General features: G+C 34.9%; 1 protein-coding gene across 9 annotated transcripts in view; it reads right to left on the reverse strand.

Moving 5' to 3' along the window:
• ABI3BP (ABI family member 3 binding protein) overlaps positions 1-15,526 on the reverse strand; it is a 139,323-nt gene that overhangs the window by 84,954 nt on the left and 38,843 nt on the right. For all 9 annotated transcript variants that reach the window (XM_058862698.1, XM_058862689.1, XM_058862679.1 and 6 more), the window contains exons 5-10: positions 12,969-13,150; positions 9,967-10,028; positions 4,911-4,962; positions 4,566-4,628; positions 3,364-3,459; positions 2,969-3,046 (exon numbers count right to left, since the gene is read on the reverse strand). In XM_058862698.1, coding sequence (XP_058718681.1) covers positions 2,969-3,046; positions 3,364-3,459; positions 4,566-4,628; positions 4,911-4,962; positions 9,967-10,028; positions 12,969-13,150 — 533 coding nt within the window. The remainder of the gene's footprint in view (positions 1-2,968; positions 3,047-3,363; positions 3,460-4,565; positions 4,629-4,910; positions 4,963-9,966; positions 10,029-12,968; positions 13,151-15,526) is intronic.

Consider the following 15,526-nt stretch of genomic DNA (forward strand, 5'->3'; position numbering starts at 1 on the left):
TTGTTGTTGGTTTTTTTTGCTTGTTTAAAAAAAAATTAAAGAAAAGAAACTAGTTCTTTCATGTCCCACACTAATGTGCTCATATTTCTAAGGGTGGTTGAGCTCCAATTTCTCTGTGAAGTTAATAGAAAGATGCATTTAGAAGAGAAAATGTTGTAGCCATAGTTTGAGGCATATTAGACAACAATTCAAAGATTGAGGAAAGCACTAGAGATTTGTGCTGTTGTGTTAAGAATAAATTATTCCTGAGTGGAAAATATTGTAACAAGCCTGGCAAAAACAAAGAATGAAAGAGCTTACTAACAAGTCTTTCCATGGAAATGCATGCCAAGGGAGTGGAGGATTGAAATTAAGAAAATGATGGGATGCCTGGTGGACAAATACACAAAAAAAAGTTACTAAACTGTGTCACATCTCAGAACACACCCTTTGATAAAGAGCCAGTGGAATACAAGAGCAGCCCAGCTCACAGAGCCTTTCAGAAAGACTGCTTGCTGAAATACTTGGAGCTCCTTTCTTCCTTTCTAGCATGGCTGATGACACAAGAGCTGCTACAGCACAGAGCTCCTTCTAAATCACTGTTCTGCTGCCAGTCTGGCACCAGTCCTTAAATCTTCCACAGCAAATAATTATTATGCCTCACTCAAAGAAGCCAGTGTAATTTTTCAAATAGCAATGTCTGAATGAAATACAATGAGGTAGATCCTATTGCTAAACTCAATTAATTATGTCTATATACTAAACTGTCTTTTAAATGCAACCCTTGCAAAGGGTTGGTGCTCAGATCTCTCACCTAAGCTACTCATAAAAGAATAATAAAGCATTTTAGCCAGACAAGTTATTTTTTCATATGCCATGGCAAGATAGAATTACACTCGAAGAACATTTTTCTTTTAAAGGATTCACTTTCACTTCCCTGTTTCCTGACTTCCTATTTTTTTGTCTCTCTTTAACTGAAATACTGTAACCATAATGGAGTGTGATATACTCTTACTTTAACATGAGGCACTGGTGTTAAGATCAACAAATAATATCTGAAAGGAATGGTCACCACAGGGAAAAAAGCCACAGAAGCCACAAAGGAAGCTTGAAATGGAAGAGGAAAATTGTTCTAAATATTTCAGTAAGTAACTATCGGTGTGAGAGCAGTAAGAAGTTGTTTAGTTGTAACAAATTGTAACTAAATTGATACAAGGAGAGACAGTTCTTGCCAGTTATTACCAGTATAATGAAACACTATCCAACTTCATAAACATGCAATTCTGTGACATGTCAGGACATGACAATATTTATGGTTAGAAATTCTACATGCTGGTACATAAATATAATTACAGAACACAAAGGAAAGGAAGTGGAATGGACTAATGCTCTCCTCCCCAGCTGCCACATTTCACACTCTTTAGATGACTGACCAATACATCTCATCAACAAGGAATGATACATTTTGATCAGATGAATGTAAACTTCAGGGCTGGGATTTGAGGACATGGATTCTGACGGGGAACCAACCATATAAAATGTATTCAGTTCTCCCTTTCACAAAAAAAGGGCAAAGTTCTAGAGCATGTACTTCCATATTGCCAGTTCTTAAATAGCAGTTACTTAAACAAGGTAAATAATCTACTAAAAAAATTAATTCCACAAGAGACCTTGAACTGTAAGACAGCGCAAACCAATCAAACAACCTAAAAAGACTCCTTACAGCTTTCTAAAAAGGATCCACACATTTTCAATGCATCCTTTGATAGATAATAAGTTCCTGTGAAGAGGCATAATTTTTTCCCCTCTTAATATTTAAGATGAACAGAAACGAGCCATCCAGGTTTTGCAGAAAGGAAGGAATAGTTTAAAGGAGAATTTGGCAAATATACTTATCTATTGAGTAGAAAATAAAGTTCTAACATCTTCACAGAAGAAAAAAAAGGTTAGTCTGAAAGATTATTGTCAATAACATGATTTTGCTGCATTTCTTTACATGTTTTAAATTCTCTATGTATTTTGGGAGGGTTTTTTATTCTGTTGGGGGTTTGTTTTGTTTTGTTTTTTTAAAGATTAAGAGGGTATGATGAAGTTAAGCATAGCATTTTTTATATACTTAAGGAATAAAAGAAACACAATTTATCGTATTTATATGATATTTATATTAAATAAATAATATTTAATCAATTTATATTCAGGCAGTATCTCCCTGAATTGTGTGATGTCAAAGAAACCACATGCTACACCATTTCATCCAGCCAGGAAAGACTTGAAAGATAAAAAAGAGTAATGCCAGCAAGATCATATAAAATGTCTATACCAAACCAAAGCAAACCTTGGGTCATTGTTTCCTCAAATATCTTTTTAATTTTAAATTCTTGCTACTGTTCAAGCATCCCTTTTTCCTTTCAGCAAAGAAATTGGCAGAAGCCAGCTATTGTTTCTTGTGACAGCAGGACCAAGACTTCAGACTCAGTTATAGAATTAGAGCCAGACTATAGAAATGAAGATAGGCGTATGCCTTCTTAAACAATTCTGAAATGTGGGTCAATAAAGTAGATGAAAAGTTAATCTTCATTATTTAACTCTGAAAAATTCAGCTCTTTCCAAGCCTCCTCCCCACACCAGACTGAAAATGTTAAAATATATGTCTGAACTTGAAATACAAATTTATAAAGCAGTCTGTATTACACAAAAACCCTCATTTTGTCATTTTTCACAATTTCAAGGCATCCACCATGCCACAAATGAAATTAATTCTAAGTACTTTTATAAACCTAACGATTATATCACCTGATATAAACTTTTGTCCAAAATTAGATTCAAATTTTTATCCACATTACCAGTCCTTGCTAATTCAGCCACTATCCTCTGGTTTTCCAACTACTATTTTAACTGTAGATTAAGCAGCACAAAGATGGATTTAATTTTAGCTTATGTATTTGGCAAAGATATTCCACAGAGTTTCTAAAAACAGAATTTTCATTACCTGGAAGGGACTGTGGGGAGATTTCTTGAACTTCTGGTGTTTTGGATTCAGCAGGCCATACTCCAGTTTCATTCTTAGCTAAAAGAACAGACATTAGAGAGTAATTACAAAGATGTATCTGCTCTCTTTTACCACAGATTTATTTCTGTCCCACTTTAGTTTGACTAAGTAAGCCAACATGGATAAATGTGGACAGCTGAGTACCTTTTGGACCCAGTGAACTTTCACTGCACAATCACTAAAAGCTATATTAAACACATGCATTTTTGGTTTTGTTTATTAAAAGATACTTTAAAAATAAAATATACAGCAAGGATTTAATGACCTATGAATAATGATTTTCACAGTGCAAAATGGTTTTCAGCATTTTTCGTTTGTCTAGCATTTCTGCTTACCCAGTTTTTTCCTGGATGCTTGAGGTATGTCATCTATTGTCAGGAGAGGAGGAAGTTTCTGCTGACTTTCATTGAGTCCTGGAACAATAAGGTGCACTACAGAGAAAGATGTGTGCCATTAATTCCAGATGACGTGAAAGCACAGAGCCTGCTCTCTGAGATAGGTGAGCAACTACTACTGAACCACCGGGAGGTTATTCTGAATATCTGGAAAATGAGTTTGTTCTATTCCATAATTATCTCTCCCACTTAGTGCTATTTCCCCTTTATACCCTTCCTTCTATCTCCACCATTTCATGATTTATCAGAGTTGGAAACTATTCAATACTGGAACACACAACCCTGGAATACTGCAGCGTTACAGACACTGGGACAGATTCTGTCTGGTGGGCCAAGTAGGCTCAACACCAGACAAGGTTAGTATGTGTGTGTTTGACTCACATCAACACACTGAAACTCACACAAAGAAAACTTAAGCCAAAGTTATGCAGTCATATAAAATATTTCCATAAATAAAGGACTAAACAATAAATCCAGGAGTAAATTGGTCACAAGGTACGTGATGCAGTGAGCCTTTCATGGCAATTTCAGGCAGACCAGTAGTTCACCACATTGTGCACGATATGACAGACTTTCCCCTGGTTTTATGTTCTAAGACAATATTGCATAATCTTATAGGTGAAACAAGAGCATAAAGCATGAAACTGAATGGCTTGGAGGGAAAGAGAAATGCCCTGAGATCTGACATCAAATTCTCACTGGCAAGATTTCTGTAGTTTAATATATCAGGGTTTTGACTGTAGATGTGATGCTACTGTCATTTGATGTTATGATGAAGTCAGCATTTGATGTTACTGCTACCTTAAACGCCCAGTAAGAACAATCCCTCATCTCAATGAGATCTTTGCCATACAACTTCATTTGAACTATGAAACAACTCCTTGACTTAAACAGTAGCAGTGTTTATTTCTAATACAATGACAATAAAATGAATCTATATCACTTAAGCTTTAAAAACATTTAACAACATTCATAAGCCATCTGTACCACCATAAAATGGAACAAATACTGTCTGCACCAGCTGCAAAATAGCCTTTGATATGCAAGGAAAAACTATAAAGATCAAGAAAATTAAAAGCATTTGCAAAATTCTAAGTTGCAACCAGGGGTTAAGAGAAATGATAAAAATATCTTTTAGTCACCTAATATTGCTCCTGGGAGAGAAGAACTATCTGGTGCTTTTGACTGTGTCCGATTTTGAATAACTGTGGAGACAATACAGAGATGTTAGAATGCAATTTCAAAAAAAAATAAAAGGAAATAAGAAATAACACCTGCAACAAACCTCAGCATTCTAAAAAGCTTTCCTCAATATTTGCATATGAGGACACCATCCTAATCTTTTTATCATTTTTGTGAAACTGACATTCTATGCTTATGTTATTGTAGGGCCAGCTGCAGGACATCCCATTGCCCTGACACTCATTTTAATCTCAAATTACTCCTGCAGTGTATAAGAATAAATTTTTAAAAATACACAAACTTACTTTGTTTGATTATTGTGACAGGGACCAACTTCTTATTATCACTAAATATAATCTGAAAAAAAAGAGAGAGAAGAAAAAGATAAAAGTAGCGCCTTGGAATAACTGCCATAATAGTAATTGAACTGAGTAATAAAAATAGAGGGTTCTCATCCAATACCACGCCTGTCCCAAGTTAACACTGGATATGAATCTGGCCCTGGTCCCTGATGGCTGTGCTATTGCTTCAGTTCCCACGGGCTAATGTGGTAATATCACATTTTGATCTCCTTCTACCAGCTTAAAATGTTTTACTTATTAAAAACACAACATTTGACATCTTAGGAAAACCCAATTCTTTTTTCTCTTAAGGATCTCTGGAGCGCTCACTGAGGTGTAGTCCAGAATGCTGAGAAAAGCTGAAATTTAACTACAGCAAAACACCTCAAACATATGCAATTACTATTTAGTCACAGGACACAAATATATTCTCAGGAATACCATATTTAGAACACAGACTATTCCAGAACCAGGTGCACATTTGTTAACCATCATTACTCTTGGGTACACAGCCTGATTAAAGTAGATTAGCTCAGAATAATTTTATTTATTTATAGTGGAATTGTTTCCAAATCACAAATGGTCAGCCACCCAACATGAGTCTTACATTTTTATACTAAATACTTGGACTTTTATGCTGTTCATTTCTCTTTGACCCAAATTACATCTTGCCTAAATGTGAATATCTAATTATATTGATTCCACTAATAAAAAAGGAATACATGAATGGACACCACAGTTACTAAAAGAAAACAGCTGATAACAAAGATAAGAATTATGAACAAATTCTGAAAGCTCAGTAATACACTCAAGCGATGAGTGACTGTAATGCTAACAAAATAAAAATGCTAAATATATTTAAAGGGGATTTTTTTAGTTATATTTGAGTTACAAGAAAGAAAATAACTCCGACAATCATCTTCCATGCTAAACACATTCTGTTCAAATCAGAATCAGATAATGTTAATTTTGCACTTCATGACAGCTGGTCTACTTCATGTGAAAGAACACTTGCATGAAAAGTCAGCATTTGATGATGAAGTGCTAACCATTTACCAAAGGACAGCTATTTTTGTTCTATTCTAAATACTTCTCTAAAGTTTTAAAAACAGTGATTGGGTACACTTTAAACATACCAAAGTTTAAGATGGATGAAGGACAATCTCCACAAGTAAGATGGACCTTTCCTTGGGGAAATGGATGGAGGCTACTTATTCTATGAAAGCCATTACTGTCTGCCACCCAGTAACAGTATTGCATTGGTGTGAATGTGGTCTTAAATTCAGTGGAGATTTCAATCATTGCCATTATATGAGGATATAAATAATCTTCCTTCTTTATTTTTCCTTTTTTACATTTCCATTTTGTTTTCTAGTGAAAAAATTATGTTGCAGATGATCTGCTTTTGAAGTAGCCCTCATTCATGTGATTAAAAAATGGGATTGAGTGCATTTGTTAGAATAAGGTGTTCATTTTATTGTATTTCTCATCAGAAGCCTTACAATCAAATAAACAGCTCTGATGTTGTCGAGAGCATTTGTGTAACCTCTGCTGTAGAAATTCTAATCATGGTTACTCTCAGCTCTTTTACTAGTAAATGGTTCTTTTAGTGACAAGAGCATTCGTTCTCTGTTGAATAATAATGCATGGCTACAATGATAGCAATATAAAAATACCAAATACATTTAAAATGTAGTTTTTCACTCTGGAATGGATAATTGACATGAAATCCATGTTCCCCAGCTGCTATAATTAGACAGCTCAAAATAGTATGAATATATTATAAATAAATATAAATAAATATATTATAAATAAATAATGCTGCTATAACAGACTGAAAATCTGCAACTGCTGCACTTGAAATCTACCCATGTTGTCAAAGCTTTCTTCTCATTTTCCACAAAGTGACTAATTTAGATATGCCTAGGGCTAGTAATATTTTCTACTTATAAAACTACTTTGGAAACATCAGCCCATCATCTGTAGAAACGGCACTATCAATCATATTTTTCAGACAGGGATTATAAAACATTTAGGCATTTGGAACGTTAGTTATTGAAACAACTGTTGCCATCATGAAAGAAGATGACAAATAATATTCCTTATTTTCAGAGGAAAATTAGAGATGTAAACTATACCATAGGTCAGACATCTCACTTTTCACCATATACATACAGCATATTCTCACAGGACTGCAAATCTCAAATGTTCTGTGAAACAGCACATGGCAACATTACTTTAAGAGACACTTTTTCTTTCTTTCTGTGTTGTGTTGTATTCTGACACTTCAAAAAGGCAACACAAACTGGCATGCATGTAAGAGACTCCTCAAGGAAGGATCATGGTCAGTCTGGACTGAATAAGGTTTGGAAGAGCAGAAATGTTTCCTCCTAGAGTTTAACAAATGGTAGAAGCTAAGTGTCCTTTTTGTCTGGAAAAACTGGGGAGGACCCCATCTTCTAGGCCGACATTATGAAATCAGAGAAACTTAACCAGACAGAAGAGGAAATAAATTTCTACTGCATTTTCTCTGCCCTACCACTGCCCATTGTTTATGAAGGGGAGAAGAATGACCATTTCTAGAGCACTCCTTTTCTTCCACTCTCTTGTTATTTGCGGCTCACACAGCCCCAGGGGCTTAGACAAACTTAAAGGATGAAACTGCCAAAAGAAACACAAGATGATACGCAACTGATGTTGAAAGGGCAGAGTGACTAGATGGGTTGGTACTGTTGTTCTAATAAACAGCCTTTAAAAATGTCCTACAGAGAAGAGTTAGGACCATGTTATGAGTCAGTTGTGTCTTTGGAGCAAAATAAAGCACAAACAAATTTGGCCTAAATAACACTCAGTCTGGCTTTGCATCAATGATCTGATCATGCCACTGAAACATACCCCACCTACTGCTACGGAAACTGAAGGAACAGCGTGAGCTATCTGCTTTTTGGCATTTTGCACCACTAAAGCAAGAATGATAAGAGAAGTTTTAGAATAAGCTATGGTATGTTTTCATGATATTTCTGCAGAGGGTGATAAAGCAGTACTGCTCTGGAGCTGAGCCCTGTGAAGATCACAAAAAGACTAGATGTTGGCTCTAGTCCTCCTTTCATACTTGAGCTGTGCAAATATTTGGAGAACTGTTTTAGCTCACTTTCTCAGGACTTCTCCCCCATAAATAGAATCCCTACTTGCACAGAAGCAGCATAACAGTCAGGGTTCTGGCATACAGGGTTTGCTAAGAGGAGCAAAGGAACTCAGCTTGCACTCCATATCCCAGAATTAATTACCTGATCTTGGGCCATGTAACTTTAAATACGCTCGTAGGACCACGGGGAAGAACAGTAAAGTTGACTTCATCAACATAATGTGATAAACACCCTCCTGAATATCTAACCAGCTGGGTTCACATTACTCACAAAATAAAACATTTTCTCATGAAAGCAAGGCAAAAGTATACTTCCAATAATATAAGACTTATACCAATCTAATTCTATATGAAATGCAGTAATTGAAGTATTACTGCCCTAAATGAATGGACACAGACACAAGTTACACTGTGGAGGTTTAGATCAGATATTTGGAAAATTCATTTTCACATAAAGGGGTGTCATGCACTGGAAATGGCTGCCCAGGGAAATGGTGGAGTCATCATGCCTGGAAGTGTTAAAAAATATGTGGGTAGAGCACTTGAGAACATGGTTTGATGGTAAACATGGTGATGGTGCTGGGTTAGCAGTTGGACTGGAGGAACTTAAAGATCTTTTCCAACCTCATTGATTCTATGATTCTGTGCATACCTAATTAATCCTAGAAGAAAATGTATTCAATGAATTATGGTTTGATTCCTGAAGGAATTCCAGGTCTGATAATTAAAGACCATTTATAATGTTCTGAAATATGAAAAACAAACAACAAGAAGCCATACATCACCATTTCCTACCATGAAAACATTTAGAAAACCTGAGACAGAAAAGAATTATGAAGATGAGTTATTTTCTTGTAATAATTAACACTCATTAGCTAAACCTCTAGAATCTCTAAAGTAAGAAGGCTTTCTACAGCTTTTCTTGGGGAGTTACCCCATAGTCTGCCTCAGGGATAGTAACCTAAAAAGAAGGAGAACAAAAAAAAAAACCCAAAAAAACCAACCAAACAAAAAAAATCCTCCAGAAGATTAGATGCTGAAACTTGCACTTTGATGAAAAGAGAAGGAAAGGAAATATAAAGAAACCAACTAGATCTCATGGTAGAACTGGTAATGCTCAGAAGTTGTGACTAATAGGTCTATTTTTCATTGTATTAAAACCCACTAGCTGGTTTGCTCTAGAGAGCCTAAATTTCTGCTTCAGCTCTTGGCAGAAAAAAGTATCTGGGTACATGAATCCATAAACAAATGAAATCTATCCATGCTTGTTTGGGAATGTTTATGGAAAAGGTCAGGTGAGGGGAAAAAAATCTTTATTTATTTATAAAAATCCTCAATTGTTTTTTTATGAAATGGTAAAAATTCTACCATGCCACATAAAAGGATTTAATGGATAGCATAGCAAACTTGCTCTTTCCAGCTTCTTCTGGTTTTGCAAACACTAGCCTCACATATGGGAACTATTAGTGAACTCAGTGGGATGACACATTTAGAGGACCTGAGTGTATACAAAATTATTCTATAAAATCACCTCACCAAGTTATCCCAAAGTTAACTGATCACAGGAAATATCACAGGTTAGCAAATCTGACTTCTATAAAGGAATAAGCAACATTTAAGTTTGGAATTTACACATGGAAACTATCAAATTAATCTTTGATAGGTTGGAATAAGTGTATGTAATCATCTCAGTTACAGTTCTCAATTATTTTATCCAACAACACATTTAAACATTTTCCATACAGTGCATTTAAGAAATTGTTTTCTGTATTGGGAGTCTGTGGCCTTGATAATGTCTCACTGAAGAGTAATAGAGAATAAAAAATTTGATCATATGGAAAATAATCAGATAAAAAAAGAGACTGTTTTGCATACCTGTGTTTGGGAATTGGGTACCAACTTGTACATATTCTGGATTTGTCCATTTACTTTTTTACCTGTTTTGACAGGAAGATAAATAAATGCACAGAATTAATTTTTTGTTTTGTCCGAAGTAAAGCAAACCAACTTTATTCACTTTTTTCTTCAGCTAGGAAAGTTAAGAGGCTTAATTAAAACCCATACAAAAGCACATCACGGAAAAAATATTTTTGTCCTGTGTCTCCAGATCCATTAACACATATGCAAGGCTTTCTATTCACATTTTGACACCAAGGAAATGAAATGTATTCTTGTTTTGTTTATGGTTTTGTTTATCTCAGTGTATGAACAAAGTCCCAGATGTAAACTCTGAATTTTTTCTTTTAGGTTTTTCCTCTTCGTTTCTAAGTATTAGAAGTTTATTGTGATGCAGCTGCTGAGTAAGTCAGGAAAGAGTTCTGTTCAGCACCTATTCTATTCTAGCATGATGCTTCAAATTTTCTCTGTATCTTCCACCTTTATACTGCTTGTTCAACAATAGGTGTGCAAACAAGAGTCAAGCTACATGTTGTCATAATTTTTTTCAAATTTCATGCAAAACAGAAGAGAAGTAGAAAAAAAAAGTCAATTGTAAAGAAATATCAATTGAGATACATTTAAGTTGGAAAAAAGTCATTCAAAGTGTTTGATACTTCTAAAGAACAGAACTTACTATTGACCTAAATTCAAGAGGAAACTGACAGGAGTTTCACACTGACTTCATGAGAAAATCATGGCAAGATGGTCTGAAATAAGCTACTTTCATCTCTTCTGAAAAAAATCAGTTAAATAAATGCTGAACTTTTGCCATGTCTTTCATGTGTTCTCAAATTGTGAATTAAAAGCAGATTCTCCTCCCAGCCCCTCCCAACATGTTTAGTATATAAGAAAAATTTGGCCTGTGGATTCAAGAAATCCAGGAACCTGCAAAGGAATTTTCGGTTGCTAGTAACTGATATATTCTTCAGTGGGAAAAAGAACATTTACAGTGAAGGATATTTGGTTTAGGTTGAGGTGCTTCTCCTATAGGAGGAGAACTTGAGTTCATACAAAACAGGAAATTAGCACAGAAAAGAAGTGTCTGCTTGTGTTGATGGATAAACTTTACAGGCATCTGGTTATACATTTATTATAAATATATACTCTCTGTTTACCACTCATGTTTTCTGTATCTACCTGCTATTCACTAAAAATATGAAAGGCTTGAGTTAGAAAGGTTGACAATTTTTCAATTATAGGATTCTTTATCAGTAGACCAAAATGTAGACATGCAGGTAAATCACAAGATCCCTGGATTTAGCTGCTGCAGAAGCATCCACTGAATACACAAGTCTACACTGCAGACAAAAGAAATCTTATGGAAATAGAATATGAACTCTTACAAGAAATAATCTTTTAACCAAAGTCAATGGGTCTCCATAAACTTATAAGAATGATTCTCCTGATCTATTAAAAATGTAAAATGTCTGTACAAAACACCATTTAAGAATACATTATTACAGAAAAAGAAAATTTAGTGATGTTTTCATCAGTCTTGAACAAGTAATAAACTATAAAAATTTTGCATTTATCACTCCCTGTTGTTCTAACTGCTGAAATGTATTTCATCACTTGCTCTACAGATGACTTTAATATATTTGAAATGTAGAAAATAACAGAAAAAACCCACTTGGTAAGATATCTGTAAAGCTGTGAAGCAGAGCTTTTTGTGAATCAAAAAAGGCTGGGAAAAGGCTGCCACCACTACCCTCTTTAAGCTCATGGCATAACAACGGATTCTAATTCTGGACTGCTAAAACAGCTCTATGGACACTGGGCAGGTGCTTCAAAGTTACAACTTTGTACTTCACAGTGAAGGCCAGCAAAGCTCTTTCTTAGGGAGCATGAAGGCTTTCCCAGAGTTACAAACCACCATACTGCTCCCCTCACTTATCCTCAAGTATTTTGAGCTCTTTACTCACCTACAAGTCAAAACTGAAGTCCAAACTAAATGTCAGCTGGAAATCTTGTATCAATAAGGCTAACAAGAATTCCCATTCTTTACATTCTGAGTCAAGCCAAAAATACTAAGCATAGGAGTTTGCAGCATCTTCTGACCAAAATCATGTTTCAAAATACCTTTACGCAAATGCTTGAGGAAAATGAATCAAATTGGATAATCTCTGTTAAGTCGTCTCTTCTTTTTAAAAGGAAGAAAAGTCTGCTGATGCCTATTTCCTCTACTGGAATGAGTGATTCTTTCAGTAGTACATGCTTTTACAAGGGTTAATTTGACATCACATTTCCTGCATTGTCTTGGGGCTTCAGAAGAGAACCCTAAAATATGACTGACAGCCAGCCACAGGTGTCGTACACTTCTTCCATGAAAACACAAGCAAAAGCATAAACAAAACTGCTTGCTTCAGACATGATCCATATAATATTTTGATTGAAAATTAGCTTCAAATTCAGCTTTTGAGTCATAAAGGGCCCATTGAGACAGGACAGGGCCTGTCTAGCTTGAAGACCAGCTCGAATATAAATGCAGGGGTAAAAGAAGATTCAAACAATGCTAATAATTTTCATTACTCATACTAGTTGATGGAAGAAATTAAATGGATTAGTTGGATGATGATTGATGGATTAGTTCATTACTTATCATCTTATTATTCATGGCCTAAGGAAAAAGTTCAGAATCCAGTCAGAAATATAAATATTCTTACTCAACATTTGATGTGCATTTGTACTAAGTACCATTAGAATTCTACCAACATGCAGCAGATCCTCTCTTTGCAATGACAAGAGAACATCTTTCAGAAGACTAGGTTTTTGAAAACCAAAATATTTCTAGTTCCAGCAATTCCTAAAAGAATGTTTTAGGGGCATAATGGATGACATTTCAACAATAAAAACTTGGTTTATTATAAGTAATACAATAGTAGAAGAAAAAATACTGTCAAAGTCAGCAGCTATTTGATTAACTATTGTCAAATACTTACTAGAGAGAACTGTCTTATGATTCAAAGTCTTGCTCCAAATACTATCCTCTGCATTGTCTTTAACTCCAAATTCATAAGGTGTGTTTGGCTTCAGGTTGTCAATCACTGTCTCTGTGGCTGGGCAGAGCTGAAAAACCCATTTCTTGTCTTTACCTTTTTCTCTGTAGCGAACTGTGTAGAATCTGCTCGGGGGGAAAAAAAAATAGATCTACACAAAGGAATTCACTATAACCATTTTTGTGAGGAAGTAATAATAACAATAACAATAACAATAACAATAACAATAACAATAACAATAACAATAACAATAACAATAACAATAACAATAATAGTAGTAATGTTTTACTGTTCTTGTTTTTTATGGCTCTTTATTGTTACCAAATATCAGAAAAGCCAGATGTATTCCACATATATACATACACACCCCATCATACAGACCCTGACATTAGGAGTATTGTACAAAGCACAAAAGGACAGTCCCTTTATTCACAAACACCCATTGTATGTGAGGTTCTAACCACAAAGTGTAAGCTCATTGTCCAAGCAGTTCCTGTGATTCTGACTTATGCCAGAGCCAGTCATTTAAATCATGAGTCTGCTGGTCAAGAAGCCTCTACTGATTTATCAGAATCTTCTATATCCATCCAGTAAAAGGTGTTCCCATCAAAATTAGTCCAAAAACATTCTCCAGGGAAGACCAGTAATATCTGTTGTTTGCTTAATACATTCCTCATTCAGGAATCCCATTACGTATTGCCCCCACTTCAAACAAAAAAATAAACCAAGACATTACTTTCAGCAGTTTAAATCAATAACGTGATGAATTCTAACAGATTATGAAACTAGGAAACATTTTTACAGAAATTGCCCAATTCTGTCAGGGAGCACCACCCTGAAAAAGCATGACTGCATTGTTAACCAACCAAAAACAACGCAGTGGAAGTGGTGAGAGCTTCAGCACAAGAACTGCCCTGCTGACCACAGTCTCATTTTCAATATACGTGCTGAATTACCACCAGAATGGTGTGGAGGTTTCTTTTTCTTGGAAAAGCAAATCTCAGAAAGATTTGGCAACTTCTTAATCCAAGTATTACTGAAAATTGTTACACATAACAGAAATAAATTCTATCCATCATCCATATCTATCTCACATTTACATCATCTGAAAAGGTACAAATTCAGACCTTTGTATTTTGCCACACTTAAATAGAACAACTTAATGCTTGCAAATCAAGGTTGTGAGATTTATTACAGGTATTATATAGACAATTATATAGAGAAAAAGGAAGAGAACTTAAAAAGCCAACCAAAAAAGGGTTCTTAAACAACTGAAAAGGTTTCAAAAGTCCAGACTAAAATTACTTAGTGGATCAAACCTAATACAGTGAATTCATAAAGATGCTGCTTCTGAAGTTACAGAACACTTTCAGAGCACAGTTTACATGAAATGTGAATGCTGAGTACATGAAATTGCTACTTTGCTATTAAAACACAACATAAGACAAGGCATGTGTCACTCATGCAAAGTATTTCCAAACTGGTTCACTTTGTTTACTTATTTTATCTCATAACTGTCAAATTTGTTTTCTTGGCACCAAAAATATAGATTCTCCTGATTTAGTTGCTACTTCAGCAGCTCATTCAGGTTTTTCACCAGGTTACAAGATCAATATTTATGTTGGCTCACGTATCTTCATTAACTGTACTACTTTGTGTTCAAAACAAGATACAGTCTAACTTAAAACTTGAAAAGGAAAGAAAAAAAAAACAAGAAGAAAAAAAAAAAAGAAAAGTAGTGAGTATATTCTCTCAGTTCCAGGACTACCAAGTAATAATCTGCCTCCTTACTTCTGTGGGCTGTGATCTAATGAAATGCCAAAGAATAGACCTAATTATCAGTTAAACTGACAAAGAACGTTTTAAACAATCGATTATTGGCAACATTAAAAGAAGGAAAATTTCTTCTCCTTTATCCTCTTAATCCATTTGTATGTAGTCAACACAGACATTAACCAACAGGAAAAGTTTACTTGAACTCTGTCACTGTCTTGCAAAGGCTGTAACTTTAATAAACAAATTCAGTGTTCAACACAAATGCCTCTTACTGGACCCCATACAGTCTTTAGGCAAGGGATTTGGAATAAGTATAGACAGACATCAAATGTGAATTCAAGTGGAAATAGTCACCTTCTTCCCATGCCTGAAAGAGGAATTTTCATTTGTTTTCATCTTCATCCTTACCTTTTCCTACCTATTTAAATCTAACGGGAAAGAAATAAAATGTTTTCATGTGATGGAAAAAAGAGAGTATACTGATCCAGTTCAGTTATTGAACAATCTAAAAGAAAAATGCATCAGAAACGAGGAGAAAAAAAATACTAAAAATACTTGTTAATAATGAATCAGCTTTTAAGTGGCTGACCCCACTTGCTTCTAGTGGACAAAATGTTCTACTTTTTAATGCTGACTCCGCACCTGGAAATTCCTTCACTCTAACATGAATTAAAATACCAAGAACAGTTGCACAACAACAAAAAAAACCAACCCATCTTTCACTT

The sequence above is a fragment of the Poecile atricapillus genome, chromosome 1 (assembly GCF_030490865.1).
Source record: "Poecile atricapillus isolate bPoeAtr1 chromosome 1, bPoeAtr1.hap1, whole genome shotgun sequence".
NCBI lineage: Eukaryota > Metazoa > Chordata > Aves > Passeriformes > Paridae > Poecile > Poecile atricapillus.